The sequence below is a fragment of the Mustela nivalis genome (assembly GCF_964662115.1).
Source record: "Mustela nivalis genome assembly, chromosome: 5".
NCBI lineage: Eukaryota > Metazoa > Chordata > Mammalia > Carnivora > Mustelidae > Mustela > Mustela nivalis.
Window position 1 is genome coordinate 58,049,351 of NC_139024.1, and position 25,097 is coordinate 58,074,447.

General features: G+C 39.3%; 2 protein-coding genes across 2 annotated transcripts in view; both read right to left on the bottom strand.

The window, feature by feature from the left end:
• ZC2HC1B (zinc finger C2HC-type containing 1B) overlaps nt 1–9,461 on the bottom strand; it is a 45,585-nt gene extending 36,124 nt beyond the window's left edge. The window contains exon 1 of the mRNA XM_082730815.1: nt 9,371–9,461. Within this exon, the coding sequence (XP_082586941.1) occupies nt 9,371–9,398 (28 nt within the window). The 5' untranslated portion in view covers nt 9,399–9,461. The remainder of the gene's footprint in view (nt 1–9,370) is intronic.
• LTV1 (LTV1 ribosome biogenesis factor) lies at nt 7,749–24,671 on the bottom strand. Its single transcript, XM_082730800.1, has 11 exons — nt 24,443–24,671; nt 23,151–23,282; nt 20,685–20,858; nt 16,460–16,547; nt 14,887–15,025; nt 14,280–14,535; nt 12,759–12,886; nt 11,357–11,496; nt 11,029–11,081; nt 10,635–10,835; nt 7,749–10,518 (listed from the first exon to the last, which is right to left on the bottom strand). Exons 1-11 carry the CDS (start codon nt 24,443–24,445, stop codon nt 10,408–10,410), a joined length of 1,425 nt encoding a protein of 474 aa, XP_082586926.1. The 5' UTR covers nt 24,446–24,671; the 3' UTR covers nt 7,749–10,407.
• Nucleotides 24,672–25,097: the final 426 nt, after the last annotated feature.

Genomic DNA, 25,097 nt, shown 5'->3' on the forward strand with positions numbered 1-25,097 from the left:
ATAAATGAGGGACTGTAATCACAACACAGTCTTGCTAATGTTTTTAATATGCAGCCAGTATTTTTAAAAGTTAAATGAAGAATAAAGTCAATTAAAAAAAGAGGCTGAGACTGCACCCACATGTGCCCTATTTCTCAAAGTATCTGAGGTGCTCAATAAATACTTGGTGAATGTGTGAGCCAAACAAAAATTGAGTTCCTACCTTAGGACCAATCCTTCATTCTATAAATATCTGCTACATGCAACTCTGTGGAAATATTGAGAGAGATCATACATGGGTCCAGCAGAGAAAAGGAGTGTGTGCGCGCATTAAATGAAGTTAAGTGTCACAAGGAAAGGAAACAATGTGGAATTCTGTAAAGGTTTTACCTCACTATTTTAAGTTCCTTTGGAGTTGAGCATATAGATTAGAAAAGCTGATCATGGGGCGCCTGGGTGGCTCAGTGGGTTAAAGCCTTTGCTTTCAGCTCAGGTCATGATTCCGGGGTCCTGGGATCGAGCCCCACATCGGGCTCTCTGCTCATTGGGGAGCCTGCTTCTCCCTCTCTCTCTGCCTGCATCTCTGCCTACATGTGATCTCTGTCTGTCAAATAAATAAAAATTAAAAAAAAAAAAAAGAAAAGCTGATCATGGAGATGACTTTATATTAGACTAATAATCTGGACTTTATTCTACAAACAAGGGGGACAATCAGGGACACCAAGTAGGAAGAATCTGAACAGAGCTGTGGAAGGCTGACGGATGGTAGTGGGAAGGGAAGATGCCATTTCAGTTAAAAAGCTAAAGGTGTAACCTGAAATGGAAAGAAAAGAGGAAATGAGGGGTACTGTACTCAAGGAATTGACAACATGGCTAGATGTGAGGAGGTGACAAAGAGAGAACAGTGCAGAGGGACTGAGAAGAGGGTTGGGCTGTGGACAAAAACAAATTTTGAAAAGGGCCATCTTAGTAAGAAAAATGACCTCACCTTTGGAAATACTGAGTTTGTAAGAGTCATTCAGCCAGCAGGATGGAAATGAGGGAGGTCAGGGCTAGAGACACAGATGTAGGCTTTGTTTGGAGAGTGATGTAAAGGCATGATATTGCCAGGGAAGAGGTCATGGAAAGAGAAGTACAGGGATGATCCCTAGAGAACTCCATATTTAAGGGCCAAGAAGATGAGGATGATAAGCCAGAAGGAGAAACAGGAGAGAGCAAGGTCATGGAAACCAGAAGAAGACGGTTTGAAAAAGGAAGGACTGATTAACAGGAATCAGATGGTAGTTCATTACAGACATTGTTGATTTAAATGATTTCTTCTCACATCTGCCAGATGGTATTGTATTTGCAACACAGGTCATCCATTACAGCATACAGAAATATTACTCTTCCTCTCTGTTTTTTGGCCTTCTAACTCTGTAAAACGGAGTCTTGTTTCTTTTCAGCAAGCATATGCTTACTAGTAAATAAAAGGTACTCATTTTAACAGTAAAACTGCTTTTTCTTAACCACTAATTAAGGATGATTTTTATTTTTATGAATCATACTGTAACATTTGTATGGTATTTTACTGCTTCCTAAACACTTTACCTATATAATTTCATTTACTCCTCACAGAGTTGGGACTATTTTTTTTTTTTTTTAAAGGGACTATTTTTTTTTTTAATGGGTAAGAAAACAAAGTTAGGGGACTTTTCAAAGACCACAGGTGGTTAAGTGGTAACATGGAGACTCAAACCCAACTCTTTATCTCCACAAGTACTGAAACTTTATTCAACCATCACCATAAATATAAAGGTATGGTGATGGTTGGTATTAACCTGCAAAACAAAGGGAAGTACCTAAAGGAAAAAAAGCCTCTTATTTAAATCAGCAAGTTTTAAACAGCTCAATGAGTTTAAAAGAATGACAGATACAATAGGATTCAACTGAACACCTAAAATGGATGGGCCACTGAATTCTGAACCACATTCAGTTCTGAAGCTTGACTATAAGGGGAACACTTGCTTATTCAGCCAATTTAAACATGGAGATCAAGGCCTATCATGTTTGTGATAGAATGCTGAGTCACATAAAGCATGTGATCACTAGAACCTTAGAAGAATCATTTAAAACAACCAAAATGCCTTGCATCAGGTGAATGGTTATACTGATTCATCCAAACCCTGGAATATTGTTCAACAACAGAACACTACTGGTACATGCAACACGTGGATGGATCTCAATGCCGAGAAAAGCCAATCTCAAAAGGTCATGTACTGTGTAATTCCATATGTACAACAATCATAAAATGACAAAATTAGAGAGATGGAGAATAAACTACTGATTGCCAACAGGGAAGGATGATCAGGGAGGGAGGTTGTTGTGACTATACAGAGTAGAATGAGGGTGACCTTTGAGTAGGGGAATAGTTCTGGGAGCAGCTAACTGACTCAGCTGATGGAGCACAGGACTCTTGGTCTCAGGGATGTTAACTTTGAGCCCTATGTTGGATGTCAAGATTCCTTGAGAGTAAAATTGGGAGCAGGGGGAGAAAAGGAATAGTTCTAGATCTATATTGTGGTGGTAGTTACACATGTAATAAAATGGTATGGAACCATAAATACACATTTTACCCATGTATATTTCCTGGGTTTGATATACTATTTAAGCTGTAACTTAAATTGGGGAAACTTGGTAAAGGGTGAGTAGGAACTCTACTATTTTACAATTCTTACGCACTAATTTTGTCAGAATAAGAAGTTTAAGGAAATATCTAGGGGTGAGCAAATTATGACCACTGGATCAAATCTGAAGCTGTATGTTTTTGTAAATAAAGTTTTATTGGCAAATAATACTGATTTGTTTACATGCCAGATGCTGCTTTCACACTACAACAGTAGAGATGGGTAGTAGAGATGGGTAGTTAACAGAGACCATATGGTCTGCAAAGCCAAAAATCATACTAAGAAATAGGGTGCCAACCAGTGAAGGAGAATGTACTGATTAAAAAGGATTTGTGGGAGGGCGCCTGCGAGGCTCAGTGGGTTGGGCCGCTGCCTTCGGCTTGGGTCATAATCTCAAGGTCCTGGGATCGAGTCCCATGTTGGGCTCTCTGCTCAGCAGGGAGCCTGCTTCCCTCTCTCTCTGCCTAACTGCCTACTTGTGATCTCTGTCAAATAAATAAAGAAAATCTTAAAAAAAAAAGAAAAAACAAACTATTAAAAAAAGGATTTGTGGGAGAAAAACATGGAAAATGTTAATGATACATTTTTATTCACATACTTACAATTAAATACTAAGAGTTCTATAGATATGTACATGTATATATGTACATACATATGTATGTGTGTATATATATGCATGTATATATGATACACACACACATATGTGTATATTATATGTGTGTGTGTGTGTGTGTGTGTGTGTGTAGATATATATAAAACACACCTGAGTGGTTAGAGTAAAGGTGATGAGTTTTCTGTATTTTCAATTTTTCTACAAAGACTATTCATTATTGTTTAAAAATTAAAACAATGACATTGTTAAAAAAGAACATTTTGATAGAAAACATTTTAAAACAATCAGTATCAGCTTAGCTCTTTCTATCTGTACTCTCTCTCACTTAGTAGATTATTAAAGTGGCCATTATTTTTTATACATTGACTATTATTTTTACACTTTTGTTAAAAAAAATCTTAGACAATTTTTAAAACGAGGAAAAGAAAGTGATCTGGAAGCCATCAAAGATTTTGGTAAGCATGTTAACAATGAAAAATAAGCATTACAAAGATCTCAGTTCAAAAATTTTCTAAGAAGCCTGGAGAGGATTATGGCCATAATGAAACTGGAAAAAATTCTACTTCTGACTAGACATTGTCTTTTTGAGCTGAAAATTAAGAATGCTTTGTATAGACACCTACCAATCCACATTTCCTTATAAAGGCATGGTAGAGAAAAGGAAGACATTTTCTCATTCAGTTGTCAGCGAGTCAAAACTCTTAAGTCCTTTAAAATCCAGAACATAGAAACATTAGCAATATCAACATCTTCCATGGCCCTATGGTAAAGAGGGTAGCATATTGGCCTCAACCTATTCACTTACCTCAGGAACATGATTTATGAAAGAAGAAAAGGAATTAACACAGAACGGCACAGAGAACATTCCATCGAATGTTGTTCTCCACCAAAGCCCCCAAAAGTAAGAGTAAAGGAAAACAGAAACAAAGAAGCCCCAAGGACAGGGAGGAAAGACCACAATAAAAAAATTCAATTCTGGAAAACTGACAGAGTGGTAAGTGACTTGGAGGACTTAAAACTACATCAGAAACTACTTGCCAAGCTGACAGTAGAGAACCAACCATCCAAATTTTTATCTAGAAAGCTTCAAAGTCCTAGAAATCCTCAGAGCAGCATGTACCTCTGGGAATGGGAGGAGATAAATGAGAAGAGCCTGCTAAAATGTGGTGGGCCAAGATGAGTTTTCTGAAAAGAAGTGGATTCCTAGGATCCCCTCCCTCACTCTACACCCTTGGGTGACTGCCCTCCCCAACTCTAGCCTATATCTACTCTCCAAAAATGACAAAGAGATCAGTGCATGAGTTAACATGGGGCAGTGCTGAAGGCATGGGTAGACAGATACAGATGTATACACCTGTTTATGGTGACTCATTTTTTTTTTTTCAAGATTTTATTTATTTGTTTGACAGAGATTACAAGTAGGCAGAGAGGCAGGCAGAGAGAGAGGAGGAAGCAGGCTCCCTGCTGAGCAGAGAGCCTGATATGGGGCTCGATCCCAGGACCCTGAGATCATGACCTGAGCTGAAGGCAGAGGCTTTAACCCAGGAACCCCCCCTCCTTTTTTAAAAAAAAGATTTAAAAAATCATTATTTGACAGGGAGAGAGATCACAAATACAGCAGCCAGGCAAAGGGGTGGGGAAGAAAAGCAGGCTCCCGGCTGAGCAGAGAGCCCCATGCGGGGCTCGATCCCAGGACCCCAAGATCATGACCTGAGCCGAAGGCAGAGGTTTAACCCATTGAGCCACCCAGGCGCCCCATGGTGACTCATTATTTGTAGTAGTTATATTCCATAAAGTCTCTGTGGGCACTAAATGAGCAAATACTGACTTATTACTTCTAGAGGGAATACAGGGTTAGGCTCCTGTGAGCCTCTGATCGCATTATTTTTATCAATCTATCAATGTACAAGCTTATTTTTCTATTTAAAGACACCTCCTGTAAATATATATTGTTGATTCAGTGACAGTGATCACTCAGAGCTGGCAACACTGTAACTCATGCCTGGTAAGAAGCTTATCTGACAGACATATATTCTCCCGAAGGCACAGCCTTCCAGCATTTTAACACATTTGGGGGCCATTTTAAACAGTGAAATCACCAAGACAAATTGTACAAACATGGAAAATGTGGCACAGACTATGAAAAGAACACTTCTACAGTATGAGAGCTGAAATGAGAAGGCAGGACATCACCTTGTTCCACTTTTGCCAAGAATATGCATGTCAGGTGACTCAACTTTTCAACTGCAATGTACAGGTCTATGAATGAATGAAAGCACCATGCATACGGATTTTAGAGTTTCAAATTTTAGCAAATAGGCAAATTTGCAAATAAGGACTTGATTAATGAAGTTGATGGTGTGTATGTGTATATGTATACAGAGTGATAAATCTAGTAATTCCTCTCATGAATAGTGATGATGAAAGCAGAGAACACACCTCAAACCACCGCCTTCTACTTGGTTCACAGAACTCTGCCTGCCGACCCTTACTCTCAAGACAGAAGGAAAACTTCCCTGAGAATATAAACATTCCATGACAATATATATATACATATATAAATACCAGTGCTGGGAAGATTCCCAAACAGCTCACCCAGACCACTTCTAAAATGAAGCTTAAAATCATGAAATACCTCTTATCCATTCACAATTTCCAATGTCTCCTTCCTCCAGTCTTAATGAGCCAACAGACAAGAATTTCCAAAGATGTGTGGAAAAACTCTAGCACATAAGCCCAAAACAAATAAAAAAGTAATTTAAACAAAAATTAAACTCTCAGAAATTCAAAGTCTTATAGGAGAAATGAAAAATTCAAGGGAAGATTGGAAGATAAAATTAGGGAAATTTCTCAGAAAGTAGAGTAAAATGGCGAGATGGGAGAAAAACAATCAATCCAAATATCTCTGGTCTAGAAGGTCCTACTCCAAATAACAGTTCAAGAGAGTAAAGAAGAAACACAAGGAAGAAAATTTTAAAAATTTCCACAATTTCCAGAAGTGAAAGAACATAAGCTTCCATTCAAAAGACACAATACAATGGATGAAAATGTATCTAATAACATCAAGGTAAAATATCAGAACTCTGGAGATTAAGATTCTACCAACCGAGATGAAAAAAAAAAAAAAACACACAGTAACAGACAAACATATCAGGAATCAGAATGACCTGATTCCCATACACGAAATCTGGAAATGAATGAGGAAAAATCCTTTCAACTTCTGGGGGAGAATAGTCTACAACCTACAGGTTTCATACCCAGCCAAACTACTGACCAAATATGGAGGTTGAGTACATTTCCCCAAATGCAGGGTTTCAGAAAGGTGACATCCCATGTACTCTGTGGTTCAAGAATTACTAGAGGATGGGCTTCACAGCATGAGTAAAACATACATCAAACAGGGAAATCAACACACAAGGGAGAGAAAGTAATTCCCAGGATCAGAGCTGGGCACCAGAACTGGAAAGCAACTAGTCCATACTGAAGATGTATAATGAAAAACAGACATGTTGAAGGCTGTCACGAGCACGATATTGACTGCCTCTGTAATCGAAGGTTAGTATGTCCTAGTGTATCTGGCTCCAACTCTTCTATACTTGGCTTGTTTGACCCTGTCCATTGGAGTGCTTGATCTTTACTTCATATTCTGACATCCAGATGAGTGGAAGACACTCATTTGAATCCACAGGAAGGTTCTGCATCGATCTTGGGATCATGGTCACCTTAGCAGAAATTGTAAAATGAGCATACAACCACAAAGCATAGTTCTACAGCAGATCCAGGACGTTCCAGCTGTGGTGACTTGTGTTCCCTAGAACTCCATCACCTGGCTCAATGTCTCCTCCTGGGGCTCTTTTAAAATCTAGAAGCTGAGGGGTGCCTGGGTGGCTCAGTGGGTTAAAGCCTCTGCCTTCGGCTCAGGTCATGATCTCAGGGTCCTGGGATCGAGCCCCACATCGGGCTCTCTGCTCAGTGGGAGCCTGCTTCCCTCCTCTCTGCCTACTTGTGATTTCTCTCTGTCAAATAAATAAATAAATAAATAAATAAATAAATAAATAAATTCTTTAAAAAAAAAAATCTAGAAGCTGATATTCAGCTCAGAGACTATTCAACTCTAGGACACCTTCATCATCTGCTAGTAAATATTGCCCTTATAAAGCCAGATTTGTGTTTCACAACTAAACAAGATACTGTGCTTAGGAATACCATACAAACTGAGGGATGGGGTGGCTGGGTGATGGACACTGGAGAGGGTATGTCTTATGGTGAGCACTGAGTGTTGTGTAAGACTGATGAACTACAGGCCTGTACCCTTGAACCAAATAATACATATCAATTAAAAAAAAAAAGGAGTATCATACAGCTGATGATTAATATAATCTAAGTAGTACTTAAGAGTTCCTGAGGTGAAAGAGTGGAATGAAACTGAGGATGGAACCACTGGTGGCTTCTATGTTCTATTTCTTAACTTGAATAATGCAATGTCCTTGTTTTATTATACATTCTTGTACAAGTTTATTGTATAAGTTTATTATTATACATTCTTGTATAAGTTCAGCAATTAAAATGTAATGCCATTAGAATTTTTACCTTCTCTTGACGTTTCACTTTAATAAGCAACACACAGGAAAAAACAACATAAATGTAGTGATAATGCAACAGTAAATCTACAAGATGGCTAGGGCTGTCCTTCACTTGAGATCATTTGATGATGTCACAATGAGGTGTAGACACAATGGACCATATACACAAATAATGATGGCTTTTGATACTCAGACTTACACACCAAAAAAAGCTCTAAAATATCTAAAAAAGTGATTTTTACAACAAGTATTAAGTTCTCATACAAAAGAGATGCTTAAGCCACAGCAGGCAAATTCTGTATGACTTTGTGCCTTAAGCCTTAAGCCTTCTTTCTCTTAGCTAACATTGATTCTAAGTCCCATTGTTTCAAGTTTAAGCAATTCTTTGGTGAAATCTCTTCCCTATCCATTCATTTACATACTACCCAGTAATCATTTACCAAATGCCAGGAACTATTGGCATGGGGATAAAGCAGTAAATAAAAATTACCTGCCCTCAGTTTGTTCTGAGAGAAGACTGAATAACAAGATACAGCTCAGATGGCAAAATTGCCATGGAGACCATAAAGCAGGGAAGAAGCTTAAAAAATGCAAGGGAGGGATGTTGCTATCTTTACATGCTCAGGTGAAAGTTTATAGTGGAGGTGACAACTGAACACCAACCCTGAGGACACATTATTTGCAGTAAGAGCAGTCCAGGGGGAAAGTAAATACCTAGACCCTCATTTCCAGTGGTCCTTCTGAGTGACTTGGTGTTGCTAGTTAGATTTTGCTGTAAACACCCTGCCTCCTCAGAAGATGCAGTCCATGAAGGCAAAACCTTCTTAATGCTCTGGACTTCCAAACATTTGCCAGGGTCTTATGTTAAGTTCCTAACCATTGTTAGAGACAACTCAAGCTGTAAATACTCCAAAATTCTACAAAATAAATCAGAATATGTAAAGTTTGTTTTCCAGAATAAAATTAAGAACTTTAAATCTGGAGGATAGTCTGTTTAAATCACAATAATACTTTGGTAAAACACATGGCTCATAATTACCTTTCCTTGACTGCAAAATATATAATGTGCTGATTTAAACCCTTTGCATAGGCTAAGTGATATTAGAAGTTCCTAAGAAGGAATTTGAATAGCATCAAAATCTTCCAAGTCTTTAAGATTCTTGCTGGTTTTAAGAACCTTCAGCTGAGAGAGCTACCAAAATAAATGGTCAACCTTCTCAGGATTTAATACATTCACAATATTAACACAAACCATCATTTGACCCTTTGCTTCTACAGATCAGCATTTAAATATATACTCCCCAGTTAGATTCCACTTCTATAATGACAGGCTCTTCAGCTGAATTTTTTGTAGCAATGCCAGTTGAATACCTAATGCTACTGTTTTTCACTCTTAAAAATCCTGGAATACTTAGATTTGTAATTTAAGACAAAGAGAACAAGGTAATACCCACCAACTTTGGAAAAGTCATATTCAAATCAATTATAGAAGACACTTTCTAATAATTCAGTTATCAAATACAGCTCACCAGCTAAAAATGGTTCTGCCTCAGCCATTCTGTTCCCAACTTAGACCAACAGTGTCCAGTTTTTGTTTTTTGTTCTTCCCCAGAACAGTCAGATAGCAACACATTAGTCATGGACACATGAACAAGGGTCACTAACAACTCATCTGTTGCAGGGGAGTCACAGTTTACCAAATAATTAACAATTGTGATGGCGTCATTCCTTGAACCTTGAAAAAGTTTACAGGGGGGAAAAAAAAAAACCCCAAAACACACCAAACAAACCTCACCAAAAAACAAGAAAAATTTCAACTACATCTTTTAATCAAATATGAATGGTTCCAAGCATTAAATAATGTTGAAAAGACAAACTTTCTAGTTTAAACTAAAGTAAATATTTCTGATTTTGAGCCAGGTACTCACTGAAGCCAAGGACATTTTCTTGATTTCTGCTTCTGCTTCCTGTCTTCGCTCTTCCTAAAATCCAAAAGTAAGTCATCCAGTAATTGAGTCCCAACAATCCTAATACTCATTTTTACCATCCTTTTGAAACAGCCCTTTGCATACAGCAGGGGGAAACTTAGTTCCTACCAGTGGAATCTCCTCAGGAAAACTGTTAAACCACTCAGAATTTCAAAATGGAGTTTAATGGGGTCACTTTTCTACATACAGCAAATTAAACCACTTAACTCCTGAAAAGGAGTGAAAAGGTTTCAAAGAACTATTTGAGAACATCTGCAAAAGACAGCTGGGACAATCATACAAATAAATGAAGAATACACCAATTCCATTTATGTTATGAAGATGTTTTCCTTAAACTCATCCAAACATTTCACATTTGTGAAATCATTTATTTCAGAGCAAATTCTAAGCTTATAATATTAAGTTTTAAAAATGTTACAATATTTACAAGACAGATGGCAGAGAAAACCTGGTGGTATAAATACCTGCCAGTAAAAATGGCAGATTAAATAATTTTATCTCTTTGAAGATCCTTGTTCAATACTGAACATAACGAGGAGCCCCAGGGGGGAAGGCACCTTATCCCAAATGTTCTACTGTCATAGTTTTAGCCCCTCAACATTCTTCTTCAAGTTTAAGAGCTCCTGTTCCTGCCTTCTTTTTTCCAGCTTGAAGGCTAATTTGTTAGCTTTCTTCTCCACTCTCCGTTCCTGTGTAAGAACACATTAGTGTTACTCAAATCTTTAAACTGATGAAGATTAACTTTACAGAAGAAAATTTCCATGACCACCCGCCTGCCACAAGCTCTTTGTACATCTCCCATTACCTTGCGCTCTTCTTTTATAGCTTGCTTCCTTGCTTTTTTATCTTCTTTGCTTTCATTTTTAGATCGAGGTTGGGTTGACACCTTTGGCAGATCACTGCCATTAATCATCTGCATTCGTTCAACTTGTTTTGCTGTGAGTCCTTTCTTAGGTAAGACATTGAGAGGTATTCCTGTTTTAGAAGATATTCGGATTTGTTTGGGCTGAAATAAAGATAAAATCATACTAAGGTCATTTCCCATTCCTATCAAAAAACAGTTCACTAATGACACACTGTTCTTGCTTTTTCTAATAGTGCTGCCAGCCACGAAGGGATACAGCCACTGTGAGAAAATAATTTGTACATGTCATTACCTGCATTGCGTACTTCAAAGAGCTCAGGACCCTAGGACTTACCTTTGGTTGATACTTGATAAGTTGTGGATGGTTATATAAATTTGAGTATGTACCTTTAAAAAAAAAAAACAAACATGTACCATGAGTATACTTTCAATTTAGCAAAGCATTACTGAGTTCCTACTATATCCCCAACTTTGGTGTTTTCATAGTTCAAAATAATGGAGTGTCTCTTCTAAATGTTTTTAAATTGTTTGCAACTTAGTGATGGGAGTATTACGCCTTCCAAATCATTTTCACAGAGCATATACATTTTCAAATAATTGATACGCTTAATACTTAAAAAAAACTCTACCTTTTGCAGTAAAATGGACACTACAATACTTACTACAAATAGATTCACAATCCCACTTCTCTTTGGCTTCTTCAAGAACTACAGTAATAACCTCTTCCTCCTCAGACCCATCAAGTTCATTCATTAACAAGTCCTGATCCTCGAAGGGTTCAAGAGTATTCAGTTTTACACAACTTGTGGTTGAGTTTTCAAAAATGGAGACAGAAGAGGGGAAAAAAACCCACACATTATTATACTGTTACTAAAGGTGTACTTGAAAGCTATGGAAATATAGCATTTAAAAAAAATCCTAGCTCTCCCCAGCCCCAACTTGACCCCCCAGCACATTCATTCCACTGACAGAAAAGGGATCTTTGCAGGGCTCTAATACAAGAACAAGATGGCAACTTTCCTAAAAAAAATTTTTTTTTTTTTTTTAAGCCTCAAAAAGTATTCCCCAGGGCACCTGGGTAGCTCAGTTAAGTGACTGCCTTCAGCTCAGGTCATAATCCCAGAGTCCTGGGACTGAGTCCTGCATTGGGCTCCCAGCTCCATGGGGAGTCTGCTTCTCCCTCTGACCTTCTCCCCTCTCATGCTCTCTCTCATACTCTCTCTAATAAATAAAATCTTAAAAAAAAAAAAAAGTATTACCTGATCTGTCTCTTCAAAGTAGTCACATATCTACTCAAAATACATAGCCCTTGTCCTACTGTAGAATCTGCAAACAACGGTAATCGTGGAGTATCAGACCCTTCCAGCAAATGTAAACACCTCATTAGTTTCTTACAGAAAAATCACCTCAATATGGATGCTGACCTGATTTGTCAAGCATTTGGCTGTAAAATTATGCTAATATGGCTGGAGAAACAAACTCTTATCTTTCTATGTGCCATAAATACCAACTCAGAATACCTGGCATTTTAAGAAGATGAAGAGAGTGTATATAATTAGAGGTCAGACTAACTTTTCAGTCAAAGAGGCTAAAAAGCACCACCTCACTCTTCAAGTGGAATGTGACCTTATACCCCTAATTCTAACCCTAGCTCTTCCACTCTGACTCTTAGGTGAGAGCAATAGAGGAAGTGGTTCTCAGGAGGTTCCCATTTGTTACAGTTAGCTTCAGAATCGTAACATCAAAATGTGAGTCAAAACTGACGGAAAACATACAATTTTCTTCTTTTTCAAGATTTGTCAGAAAGTGAGAGAGCCCAAGGAGGGGGAATGGCAGGCACAGGGAGAAACAGGCTCCCTGCTGAGCAAGGAGCCTGATGCGGAACTCGATTCCAGGACCTGAGCTGAAGACAGCTGCCTAACACACTGGGCCACCTAGGAGCCCCCAAACATACCATTTTCTTAATATAGATTGTGACTGGGTAATTTTCTAGATTCAGATGTCCAAATACAGACTTTATTTAAAAATGCAAAAAAAGCAAGTAAACAAGAAAAGTCATCGTACTTCTCTGCCTTCTCTTTGTAGTAGTCATTCAAGACTTCCTCTAAGCGATTGCTGTCTACTTGAATGCAACCTTCCAATTCAGCATTATCCAGAGCTCCAATTTCATCATCATCATATTGCTCATAAAACTCGAATGCAGAGGGAAAAGATGCCACGAAAATTAATGTATTAAGACTATAACATTTAAAATGTTATTTTTATGTTCATCTTTTTTTTTAAATTTTATTCTTTTAAGTGATATCTACACCCAAAGTGGGGCTCAAGTTCCCAACCACACGATTAAGTCACATGCTTCATCAACTGAGCCAGCCAGGAACCCTGATTTTTACATTAATTTTACTGCTCCACAGTACTTAAGCACTACCTTGGATATCATAACTACCGTTACAATATTAGCAGGGATTAGCACCATGACAACAGAATGTGGAAAACATTCTACCCAGTACTTTAAGACTTATATTTAGCCTAAAAATAGGCTGCCATTTTGGGGGGAAAGATTTATTTATTTTAGAGGGAGAAAGAGCACAAGCAGGGTGAGGGAGAGACAAGAGAGAGAGAATCTCAAGCAGACTCCCCGCTGAGCGTAGAGCCCAGCTCAACTTGGGATTGTGACCTGAGCTGAAATCAAGACTTGGACGCTTAAGTGACTGAGCCACCCAGGTGCCCCAAATTAATAGGAAAGTGCAAGGCAATCATTCTGTTCAGCTTAGAGGACAAAGCTACCTAGAAATCTTTACCTCGGAATATTTTACAGATGCTTTCAAATTCACTGATTATTTGAAGTAAAAGACCATATACCTAAGCAGTCTCCTGTAAATGTACATTATTTCAGGGATGCCTGCCTGGCTCAGTAGGTAGGACATGCAACTCTTGATCTCAGGGTGGTTGAATTCAAGCCCCAGAGTGGGCTTGGAGCCTACTTAAAAAAATAAAGTAAAAAATAAATAAAATTTCATTCTTGTTTAGATGTATACTGTATTTCTAGAATGTTAAGGGTAAAAAGGGGGTGATGGTGACTCCTGAAGAGTGAAGTTATCTGTAATAGTTTGCCTACTAGTACTTAGTGAAAAGGTAGCAAAATTAGAATCCTTTAGATTCACCTTGAAGGAAACCATTCATTCATTCATTCATCATTTACTGAATGCTTTGAATTCTTATCATATGCCAGACACCATGTTAGACCTTGGGATATGTCAGTGAGCAAACACACACAAAAAACTGAAGGCAATGGAATTTTGTTTATGCTCAGACCAATGCCTGAGGAAAACAGCATAATCTTGGGGACTGGAGTCAGAGGATCAGAATCAAAATGTCAAATCTCTCTGAAGAAAGTCCAGAGATTACATTAGTCATCTCTGACCTATATGCATTCTTTACAGAATTAAAACTAGGATGGTTTTATGGTCTGCTTTAATAAGACATAAGCTCTTTCTAATGCTGAAAGTTCTGGCTTTGAGTTCTAAGGTCATATGAAATTTACCAGGAACTTGTATTAAAAGGCCTCTTATCTGGGGACCTTACCTTCTCAAATCTCTCATCATGAAGAGTCAGCTGTTCATTTCTCCTCATGACTGAGGATGTTATAGAATACTCAGTAAAGCGGCTTTTTGTTTCCTCTTCCCAGAATAAGTGATTTTCTACAGTCCCAGGAGGTTTTCCAGGGATAGACATGGTCTCATCTGATGAGCCCGCAGAGCCATAGTTATCGTCATCACCACCTCTTTCCTTCTCATCATCCATGTCTTCCCACTCACTGTCATCTTCGGCCTCAGATTTCCTAAGCCAGAGTCATAAATTAACTGTCAAAACAACTTGAGAAACAACAGAACCAAATGACTTTACACAACTAAAATTTGAGGGTATTTCAGGGAGGATTCCTGTTTAGGCAGGAACAGCTGTGCTGCTTGACCTGTCTGGTATGGCTTGAAAAGTAATAAACCAGCTTTCAGGCAAGTTGGACTTTAGCCCCACCTATTGTTGGTTTGTAAAGACCTCAAGTTTCACATTTTCTGCTCTGAAATACAAAAGTCGAACACTAAATGCTCTAAAAAACTGGTTCCAGTTAGGTACCATTCTACTGAAAAAGCAACAGTCAGGTCATCCCTGATTCAAAAGAAACCCCACGTACTGTGTATCTGTTCTGTTTTCTTCTGTTGGCTTATTGGCCTGAAGAATAAAATCATCTTCAAGCAGGTTATCTGGATTATCAAAGTCAAAATCATCATCAAGGGCTGCAACAATGTCAGGATCAAAATCCAGCCGAGGTCCTAGAAGGACAACAAAAAGTGAGCAGTAATTCCTAAGAAAACATGATTCCTTTACTTACCATAACTGAGTACCTATTACCTAAACTGATTTACTTACTATTAACTGAGTACCTATTATATGCTGCATTCTACTTAGGTACAGAGAATTAAAAAATGATTAAAAACTTCAAGTTTGGTCTAGCGAGGAACAGAGAGGGACGACTATAAGAAAATAAAATAGGGGGAAAATAACATCTCTGGTTTTAGTTCCCAATTGTAAAAACTCTTGCATTATAGATCTGCAAAATTATACTGTGTCTACTTAGTAAAATTCAAGGTTTTCACCTGCAGGAAGAATCTGGGCTTTAAATTCACCTATTAGAAGTAACCCAAATTAAGCATGTGTAGCTTGGTGAACTGTTTTTCCAGGCTAGGAGATTTTAATAAATCCCAAAACTGTTTCTTCAGCCATGGTCTTTTGTGTGTAAAAACAGAATCCACAGAATACTTCAACTTTGTAAACCGACATGCTTCCAACATCTTTCATAACATGGTCACTGCTCGACTCTCCAGCCTCGTTTCATATTAATTCTTACCACTCTAGGCATGCTAAAATGTGATTTCCTACTCATGTTCTCTCAATTCTGCACATACAGTTTCCTTTTTGGAATATTCTCTCCTCCCCACCCTACCCTCCTTTATCCACCTACTTTCTACCTAAGAAATTAATTTAGACACCATTTTCTCCAGGACACCTTTCCCACTATTAACTAACCATTATTTATTCTTTTGAACTGTAATCGTAATTTCGTATTTATTGTCTCTTTCCCAATTGATGATATATTCCTTGAGGTCAGGGATTATGCTTTATTCTGATTTAACCCGAGACCCCATCATGGAGTGCTAACTCAAAAATCTACAGAATGAATAAAAGAATGAATGCTATGTGGCAAATATTGCTTAATAATTAACCAAACATCACTTCTGTGTTTGTTCTAAAATACAATGTTAATACTACAAAAAACCCAACAAACAAACCAAAACACTCCAAACAATTTTTCAGTTTATCTGGAACAGATGGTAAAATGGACCTCTATAAAATATTAGACTCTACGGAGAAATTCTGAAAGGAGATGAAGTCTATACGTATGTTAAGGCTAAGCAAATACTGTTGTTTCCTCTTTAAGAGGTTAGGTCAAGGTTAAACTTCCCCTACTTGACTTTCAAAACCAATTTTCCCACTTCACTCTCCAAACAGAAACTCTAAAGACTAAAAACTTGACGGCAATAAAAAAGGAATCCCGATCACTCATCCCTTCTGAATAATCTCTAATCTAAATTCAGACATCTCAATTGTTTTAACACTTTATTAGAGAGAGAAAAACTCCCATTGCTAAACTTTCCTTTTTGTAAAACATATCAAGTCACTTGAAAAGTTTAAGAAATTAAGCACACCTGAAACAGGAGCTGCTTTATTCAACAATCCAACATCTTCCTCAAACTCTGATGCAAATACCGATGAAGGCAATTTAATTCCCGTGGTCTTGAAAGAGAAATTACACAATGGTTAGATTGAGAAATACTTCTGACCTACTATACTGGATTGAAGTGTCCTCCCCAAAATTCATGTCCACCCAGCAGCTCAGAATGTGACCTTATTTGGGAACAGGATCCTTGCAGATGTAATTAGTTAAAATGAGATGACAGTGGATAACGGTGGGCCCTAATCCATAAAGACTAGTGTGTCCCTGTAACAAGGCCATGTGATGACACAAAGACACACGGGGAGAATGCCACATGAAGACAAGAGCAGACTGGAGTGATGGATCTACAAGCCGAGGAACATAAGGGATTGCTGGCAGCCACTGAAAGTGAGGAGATAGGTGAAGGACACTGTTCTTGCCCTGAGCCCCCACAATGGAAGCAACACTGCGGAAAGCTTACCTTCAGACTTCTGGCCTCCAGAGCTGTGAGAATAAATTTCTGTTGTTTTAAGCCACCCAGTGGTAAGGTGTGGTAATTTGCTTTAGCAGTTCTCGAAAAACGAATACAACTAAGTTCTGCCTTCTCACTCACTTGCACTCCAGTAAAATATTTGAAACTTGTATATCTTATCATCCTTTCACAAACGGATTCCCTGGAATACTTCACAAAGCCTCCTCCAGCACATTACTCCATTTAATCCTTGTGGGATATCTGCATGCGATAGTCAATAAAAGCTAAGAAAGGTCAAATGCCATGCCTGCCTGAAACTGGTCATTAAGTGAGGTTCTGGGATTCAAATCCAGGTTTTGTAATGCCACTCTCCTCAAGTTTCAAAATTTAACCTTATCCCTCGTAAAATGAGATAACATGCCAATCTCTGGTAAAGGCACAGCATTTCTCTGAATTGGCCATCTTAAATCCTGGGGTGGTCGTAAATCATTTCTCTCCATCTCCATAGCCCTTTGAACTCTCTTGTGTACTGTGATTGCACGTAAGTCTTTTGGGCACCATCGTACTCATGGCTAACCAAGACACAGATTATTACCACCACTGTTTAGACAGTCTGTACCTAATCCAACCTTCTTATCACTTCCAGATTAAAACTCCTTTATTTTGTGACCTTCTTGAACTTATAACAGGTTTTGATTTTTCACTCCTGATTTTCAAAGTCTATACAATCAAGGCCTACTTACTATTCTATACATCCAAATCTATTACTATTACTTAATAATACTGCATCCATGTAAATCACATCCAATTCCTCACATCATGGAATAATTCAAAGTGATTTATGGAGCACACATATGCCAGACACTATGATCCACACTACTACCTATGTCCCTTCTGACTGGAATGTTTCCTTCCACCCTTTAGGGCCCAAATCAGTTCCTCCCTCCTCCATGAAACACTTCTTGACCACTCTTCTAGAACTTTCCTTTGGGTAAATCCCTTCATTCTTCACACCATACACAATACACCTCAGTATGTGCTGGCACATATTTTCTGACTGATCCTTATGCTTTAGTGTGATCTTATCAACCAGTTACCAATGTAAGGGTTACCACGTTACCTATCTCTTGCACCTCACCACCCACCTCATCCTCGGTCTAGAAGCAGGCACAAAGCTGAGATGTATTTCTTACTGGCTCATGCAGCATGTGGAATTGGAAGCTTCTGAGGAGCACGATTGAAAAGCTATGTAGAGGAATGCACAGCCAGCAAACCTAGCTTCCAAAATGTGTTTCTTGGGGGCATAAGCATAGCAAAAGATCTGGTTTTCCACTATAATGTTGTTGTTGGTTTTTTTTTTTTTTAAGAGTTTTAGTGAGATGGAATTAATGTAACCATACAATTCAGCCAATTAAAGTACACAATTTAATTTTTGGTATATTATTAAAAATTACAAAATACGCAATTTTGTTTTGCTGTTTTTTTTTGAGAGGAGAAAGAGAGAATGCGCACGCACTAGCAGGGAGGGGAGAAACAGGGGGAAAGTATCCCAAGCAGGCTCCATACTCAGTTCAGAGAGCAGTGTGGGGGCTCCGTCTCACAATCCTGAGGATCGTGACCTGAGTCGAAATCATGACTGAGCCACCCAGGCATCCCACTGCTTTGCCTCGTTTTAAAAATATTCTGTGATTATCTATCCTTGGAATGTACGGTTATTTAAAAAAGGAAAGATCAGTTTGTGTTTAGTAAATTTACCTTTGGTGATCTTTATCAAATTTTGAAAAACAGTCAAAAGAACCATACACAATTCAGTTTAGATAGTGACTATTTTTTAAAAAAGAAATGTTTTTTACTTGCAGTAGTTCTGAACTCTGCTGAGTTTGCCCAACTGCTTTCTACCATGTTGGTACCTGCTTTCTTTTTTTTTTTTTTTAATTTTTTTTTTAAATTTATTTATTTATCAGAGAGAGAGAGCGAGCACAGGCAGACAGAATGGCAGGCAGAGGCAGAGGGAGAAGCAGGCTCCCTGCGGAGCAAGGAGCCCGATGTGGGACTCGATCCCAAGACGCTGGGATCATGACCTGAGCCGAAGGCAGCTGCTCAACCAACTGAGCCACCCAGGCGTCCCTGGTACCTGCTTTCTTTCATGTGACAGTTGGACTGCTTATTTCTGTACTGCTTTATTTTGTTTCTAGAGTTTATTCAATATTTCTAGTTTACTCAATTCTGGTGGTTTCAAATTACTCTGAAGTCAAAAAAAGCACATGGACTCATCCATAGTTTTTCATCATGCTACAGAAAACTGATGGCATTTTTGTTTTTAAACATCATTCTCTCAGCCTTATAAACATCACGGAAGTGTCCATTTAAGAGCCTTTTTGTATTAAAAAGCCAACTAAATAGTGATTATCTTTACCCAAAATGAATTAATTATTAAAAGCTAATCTTTCAAAAGCCAATACAATTCAGCCAGAAGAATCTTATAACTTCATTAAGACTTATCTCCCTAAGATAAAGTTGAACAACGATTGGACACTCTCCCCTCCCTGAGTCTTGGAAGGAGGTGAGCCTCTAAGATACACATCCTACTCCTGATAGTGTCACCTAGGGAAAGAAGAGTACAGAAGCTGGTTGTTATGACAGAGATGTAGGAATGGGATACACAAGCCTTACAAGAGTGCTACAATCTAGGAAGTGAGGGAACAGCTGCATTCATTACCTTCCTTTGGGATAATACCCTGAAACCTAGCCCTTTTGACTCCCCGTAAGCAACAAACTATAGACTGGAGAAGGTATGATTTTACTTCCCTGAAGAAAAGAATGCCTAGATCATGAGAGGAGTGGAGGATGAGAAGTGGGAGAAATTGAAATTTTTAGCTCTTTTTTGTTAATAAACCCAATAAATGAGTATCTTCTACTTTTTTTTTTTAAAAAAGTATAAAAAGTATAAAGCTTCACAGGACAACTTACTGTATACTAATACTAAACAAAAAGATAAAGGCATAAGACATGGGCATCTTTAACATTAACACAGGAAAAAAAAGCTTAAATAAATAGTATTAATTTCATATTAAATATGTGTTCTCATTTATACTCAAAGAAAAAATTTAAATTGACTGCATTTTGGTTGAGAAGAGTCAATATACTGCTTCTATTCTCCGGGTTAGCCTGCAGCTTTTTACAACTATTAAAGATATGAATATTCTGCAAAAATTAAGTTCTATCTATGAGACACTTTATGACATTGAATAGTTGTTAATATACACAATGTCAGCTGCTTTTCTTCTACTAAAAGGTTCTAACATAACCATAATTATTTGTCAAAATTCTAACCGTTGTCAAAGGTTGCTACTTTTAAAAAAGGATTTGAGAGAGAGAGCCCAAGTGCATGTGAGCAGGGTGGCGGTGGGAAAGAGAGTTAAAGCGGATTCTGCACTCACCACTGAGCCTGACTTGAGGTTTGATAGCACAACCCTGAGATAACTACCTGAGCCAAAACCAAGTCAGACACTTAACTGACTGTACCACCCAGACACCCAAAAGATGCCTTCTTTTGACAGCTGCCACCAGAGAACAAGCAGCCTACTCTCTCCTGATGGTACATACATGTACACACATATAAAATTTTAAGTAGGGCATGGCTTATTTTTGTGTTCTTAAGATTGATACCATTTCTTGCCTCAATTATCTTGATTTATAAGTGGTTTTCTCATTCACTCCCAAATATACTGGTAAGAAGTCTTACTGAAATTACTAAAGTTTCCTCTTTTTCATCTCTTCTTTCGGGTGCACTGGAAGTACTTATGGGAATAAGTTCTGAGGGGCCAGATGGTTCCTTCAGGTGCTGCAGATAGTCATAGTCATCATCAAAGAACACACCATACTTCCTCTGTTCTGCTCGCCTTTCTTCATCATTTATCTAGGATAATAAACAAAATGGAATTAGTACCTCTTTCAAACATAAGCCAGAGGAACCTTCCAGTGAACACAGCTTTCAGAACAGGACGCAGATGGCGCAAGAACATTTTGGCTGAGAAAAATGAGACAAAGAATTCTTGATAAACTTAAAAAAAAAAAAGTTTCTGAACACGAGTGCTATATAAAATTTAAATGTAATGAAAACAATTCCTGCTTCTACATTTCTGTGCAACTATTTAAGACAGGACAGAAAAAAAAAAAAAAGTGTTAGTGAGGATGTGGGGGAAAAAGGAACACTTGTGCACTGCTGCTGGGAATATAAATTCGTCAAGTCACTATGGAAAACAGAATGGAGGTTCTCCCCAAAATTAAAAATAGGAATAGCACACAATCGAATAATTCCACCAGTATTCACCCAAAGAAAATGAAAACACTGACTGAAAAAATATATAGACTCCTATGTTTACTGCAGCATTATTTACAACAGCTAAGAAATGAAAGCAACCCAGGTGTCCACTAACAGATGAATGGATAAACGCACACATAAATATTACTTAGCCGTATAAAGAGTGAGATCTTGCCATCTGTGACATGGTGGACCTAGAGGGTATTGTGCTCAGTGAACTAAGTCAGAGAAAGACAAACATCATATGATTTCACTTATATGTGGCATTAAAAACAAACAAACAAACAAACAAACAAACAAACAAAACCAAGCAGAAACAGATCCACAGGGGCACCTGGGTGGTTCAGTCAGCTAGCATCTGCCTTCCGCTCAGATCATGATCGCAGGGTCCTGAGATCAAGCCCTGGGTTGGGTATCCTGTTCAAGCAAGGGGTCTGTTTCTCCCTCTCCCGCTGGCTTGCTCTCATGTACACTCTCTCCCTCAAAAAAATAAATAAAATCTTAAAAAACAAAAGAAAAGAAAGAAACAGATCCATAAATACAAAATAAAAAAGACTGATGGCTGCCAAGTAAGGGGGAGGGGATTGGCAAAAGAGGTGGAGGGAGCAGGAGATACAGGCTTCCAGTTATGTAACGAATAAGTCATGGAAATAAAAGATACAGCAGAGGGAATAGAGCCAATAGTACTATAATAGTACTGTATAGTGACAGGCAGTAACTACACTTGTGAGCACAGTGTAATGTACAGACATGTCAAATCACTATGCTGTACACCTGAAACTAATGTAACATTCTTTTTTTTTTTTAAGATTTTATTTATTTATTTGACAGAGAGAAATCACAAGTAGGCAGAGAGGCAGGCAGAGAGAGAGAGAGAGGAGGAAGCAGGCTCCCTGCTGAGCAGAGAGCCCGATGCGGGACTCGATCCCAGGACCCTGAGATCATGACCTGAGCCGAAGGCAGCGGCTTAACCACTGAGCCACCCAGGCACCCCCTAATGTAACATTCTATGTCTAACTACACTTCAATTAAAAAAAAAAATTTCAAGCCAAGAAACACACATGGTTTTATCATGTGCTTGGGAGAGTTAACAGACTAAAGGGTCTTGAAAATCAGGTACAATTTCTTGTATTTATATGTAAAGAAACTTCTCAACATACAACAAAAACAGGCGTTACTAAAAAGCTAAATATAGCCAAAGTTCTCCAAGACTTTCTTCCAAATTTGCCCACAATAATACTCTGACAATTATCACGTCAACATTTTAAAGGCTTCCTGGCATTTCCTTTCATTTTTCTTTCTTTTTTTAAATTTATTTGACAGAGAGAGAGACAGCGAGAGAGGGAACACAAGCAGGTAATGGGAGAGGGAGAAGCGGGCTTCCCACCTGAGCAGGGAGCCTAAGGCAGGGCTCAATCCCAGAACCCTGGGATCATGACCGGAGCCAAAGGCAGACCCTTAATGAATGAGCCACCCAGGTGCCCCTTCGTGGCATTTTCTAAAGCTAATTCATGAGTTCTAATGTTTTACATTTCATGAGATGAGTGATGAGGACACAAACAGTAACCTGTGATTTTTTGAAATGACAGGATCTTAAGGAACGAAACCAGAGATATGCCCTAAATATCATGCAGAATTGTAACTGGTTTAGTAAATATTTAGTATTATTGTGCAATATTTTCTCATTTAAATAAAGATGCTTTACTCTCTCAATCCATCGTGCAAGACAAAAAATCAGTACATTTACTAAAAACTTTAAATTTGGGTAACAAAATCTAGATTTTGTTACCCAAAAGATCACAGTTGCTGGAGAATAGCAGCTAACAATTTATTTAGGGACTACTGACAGTCTACCTGCAAACTTATTGGCTAACAAACAGGACCTACTTTCTGTGTGGGTAACAGAACCCTCTGAGGTGCAGTTTCATCTGCTGCTAAAGGATCCCGTTGACTCCGGTGGACCAGGTGAAAAGATACAGCTTTCTTCTTTTCTATAAAAGGCTTTTTCTTCCTGTGAGGCTTCAAAGGAACAGAATCAGAACAAGCCATCAAAGGAAACAAACACACACACACACACACACAAACCCATAATCCATATACAAACCTCCAGTAAGTTATGTGAAGGATCAACAGATTTCTAAAACTTACATTTTTATGATAGGCAACATTAACAATGTTCAACAAAATCTGTAGTCACCTTCCTTCAATGGACATTTGATGGCACTTACTGTGCTAAACTTTTTTCTAAATTTAACTTTATTTTTTTCAGTGCTCCAAAATTCATTGTTTATGCACCAGACTCAGTGCTCCACACAATACGTGCCCTCCATAATACCCACCACCAGGCTCACCCTACCCCAACTCCGCCCCCCTCCAAACCCCTCAGTTTGTCTGGGTGCTGGGGATACAGCAATGAGGTCGGAGTCCCTATGCTTATCAAGCAAATCACCAAAGAAATGATTTTAAGTAAGGAAAACAGCGATCTGCAAATGTCTGAAGATTACTTTATACTGCCAGCTCAGAGAAGGTCCCTGACAGGCTGAAGCAGAAGGACAAATAACCTGCCACGGTTAAATCTGGGGAAGACCATTTCAGGCAGTGACACACCTGCTGCACCGACTATTAAACGAAACCAGGACAACACAGCTTCATTTAAATAAGATTCATCATCTCTTTCGCCACTCTCGCTACCCTTCCCAACTTGACCTGCTAAGTGAGAAAGCATCATCCCAGTTAAGCAAAGCTTTTTTTTTTTGCTTTGGGCCCAACCTTAGACTCTCCCACAAGTTCCCTTTGCCCAGAGCAAACACAGATGAGCGGACAACTACCACTCCAACGTCTGGAGAAACCACCCAAGTCTCCCTCCGCCCGACGCAGGAAGCACAAGGTGGTGCACTCGTGTCCTGCGTTCACAGATTCTTTAGGCCCCTCGGGATAAAGAGGAAGCCATTCTCCTCTGTCCACGCCCCCAAGGAGGCTAGGCTGTGGGAGACGCACAGTAAAAGCAAAGTATGCCCAGGGTGGTGCGGGTGATCTCACGCAGGCCGCGAGCCCCCTCCCCGCACCTGCGGACCAGCCCTCCCAGTCCCCGCCCTCAGCAGCCACTCGCACCAGAGGAACCAGCCCGGCCGTCAGCAAAACCAGAGCGCCCCGTCCCCGAGACAACAAGACGTGCTCACCATGTTGCAGCCGTGCGACGCTCGCCCCAGACAAGGGCGACGACAGCACCCTCCTCGCTACCACACGAACGCTGCGAGACCCGGCTGCCGGCAGCGTCCTTAGGCCGCACCACACGTGCAACGCCGGGATCCGGACAGGAAGTTAAGCGCAGACCGTGGAAATGGGCCAATCGCCGAAGAGCTGGAGGGGTCGCGGACGGAAGTTACCCGCAGCTCTCATCGTCCAACGCTCGCGAGAAGCTATTGGGAGGTGGGGCTGTTTTCACCACCGGGAGGGCGGGGTTTTTCGGGCCAAAATTAAGTAAGTTGGGAAACGGAGTTGTGGGCGCTTTTGTGGCGGTGAGGAGCGAAGCGGGGTTGCTGTTTCTGGGGGGAACTTGCTTTTGTAGCGCCCTCTACCGAGAACAGAGGCGACGTATCTAGCATCCTCAATGACAATGACAATTGTATGCGCGCGCACACACACACACACACACACTCACACACACGGTGTCCACCCTCCGGGGTCACTGAGGGGCTCTTAGGGTCTCTTAGGGGCTGGCGGGGAATTGGTTGCCTTAGCAACGGAGGATCAAGGCCTCGCTATTCTAGGCTGCACCATACTTAATCAGGTGTTTGTTCAAAGATTGGGTGAACAAAACCCCTGAGATTTTGT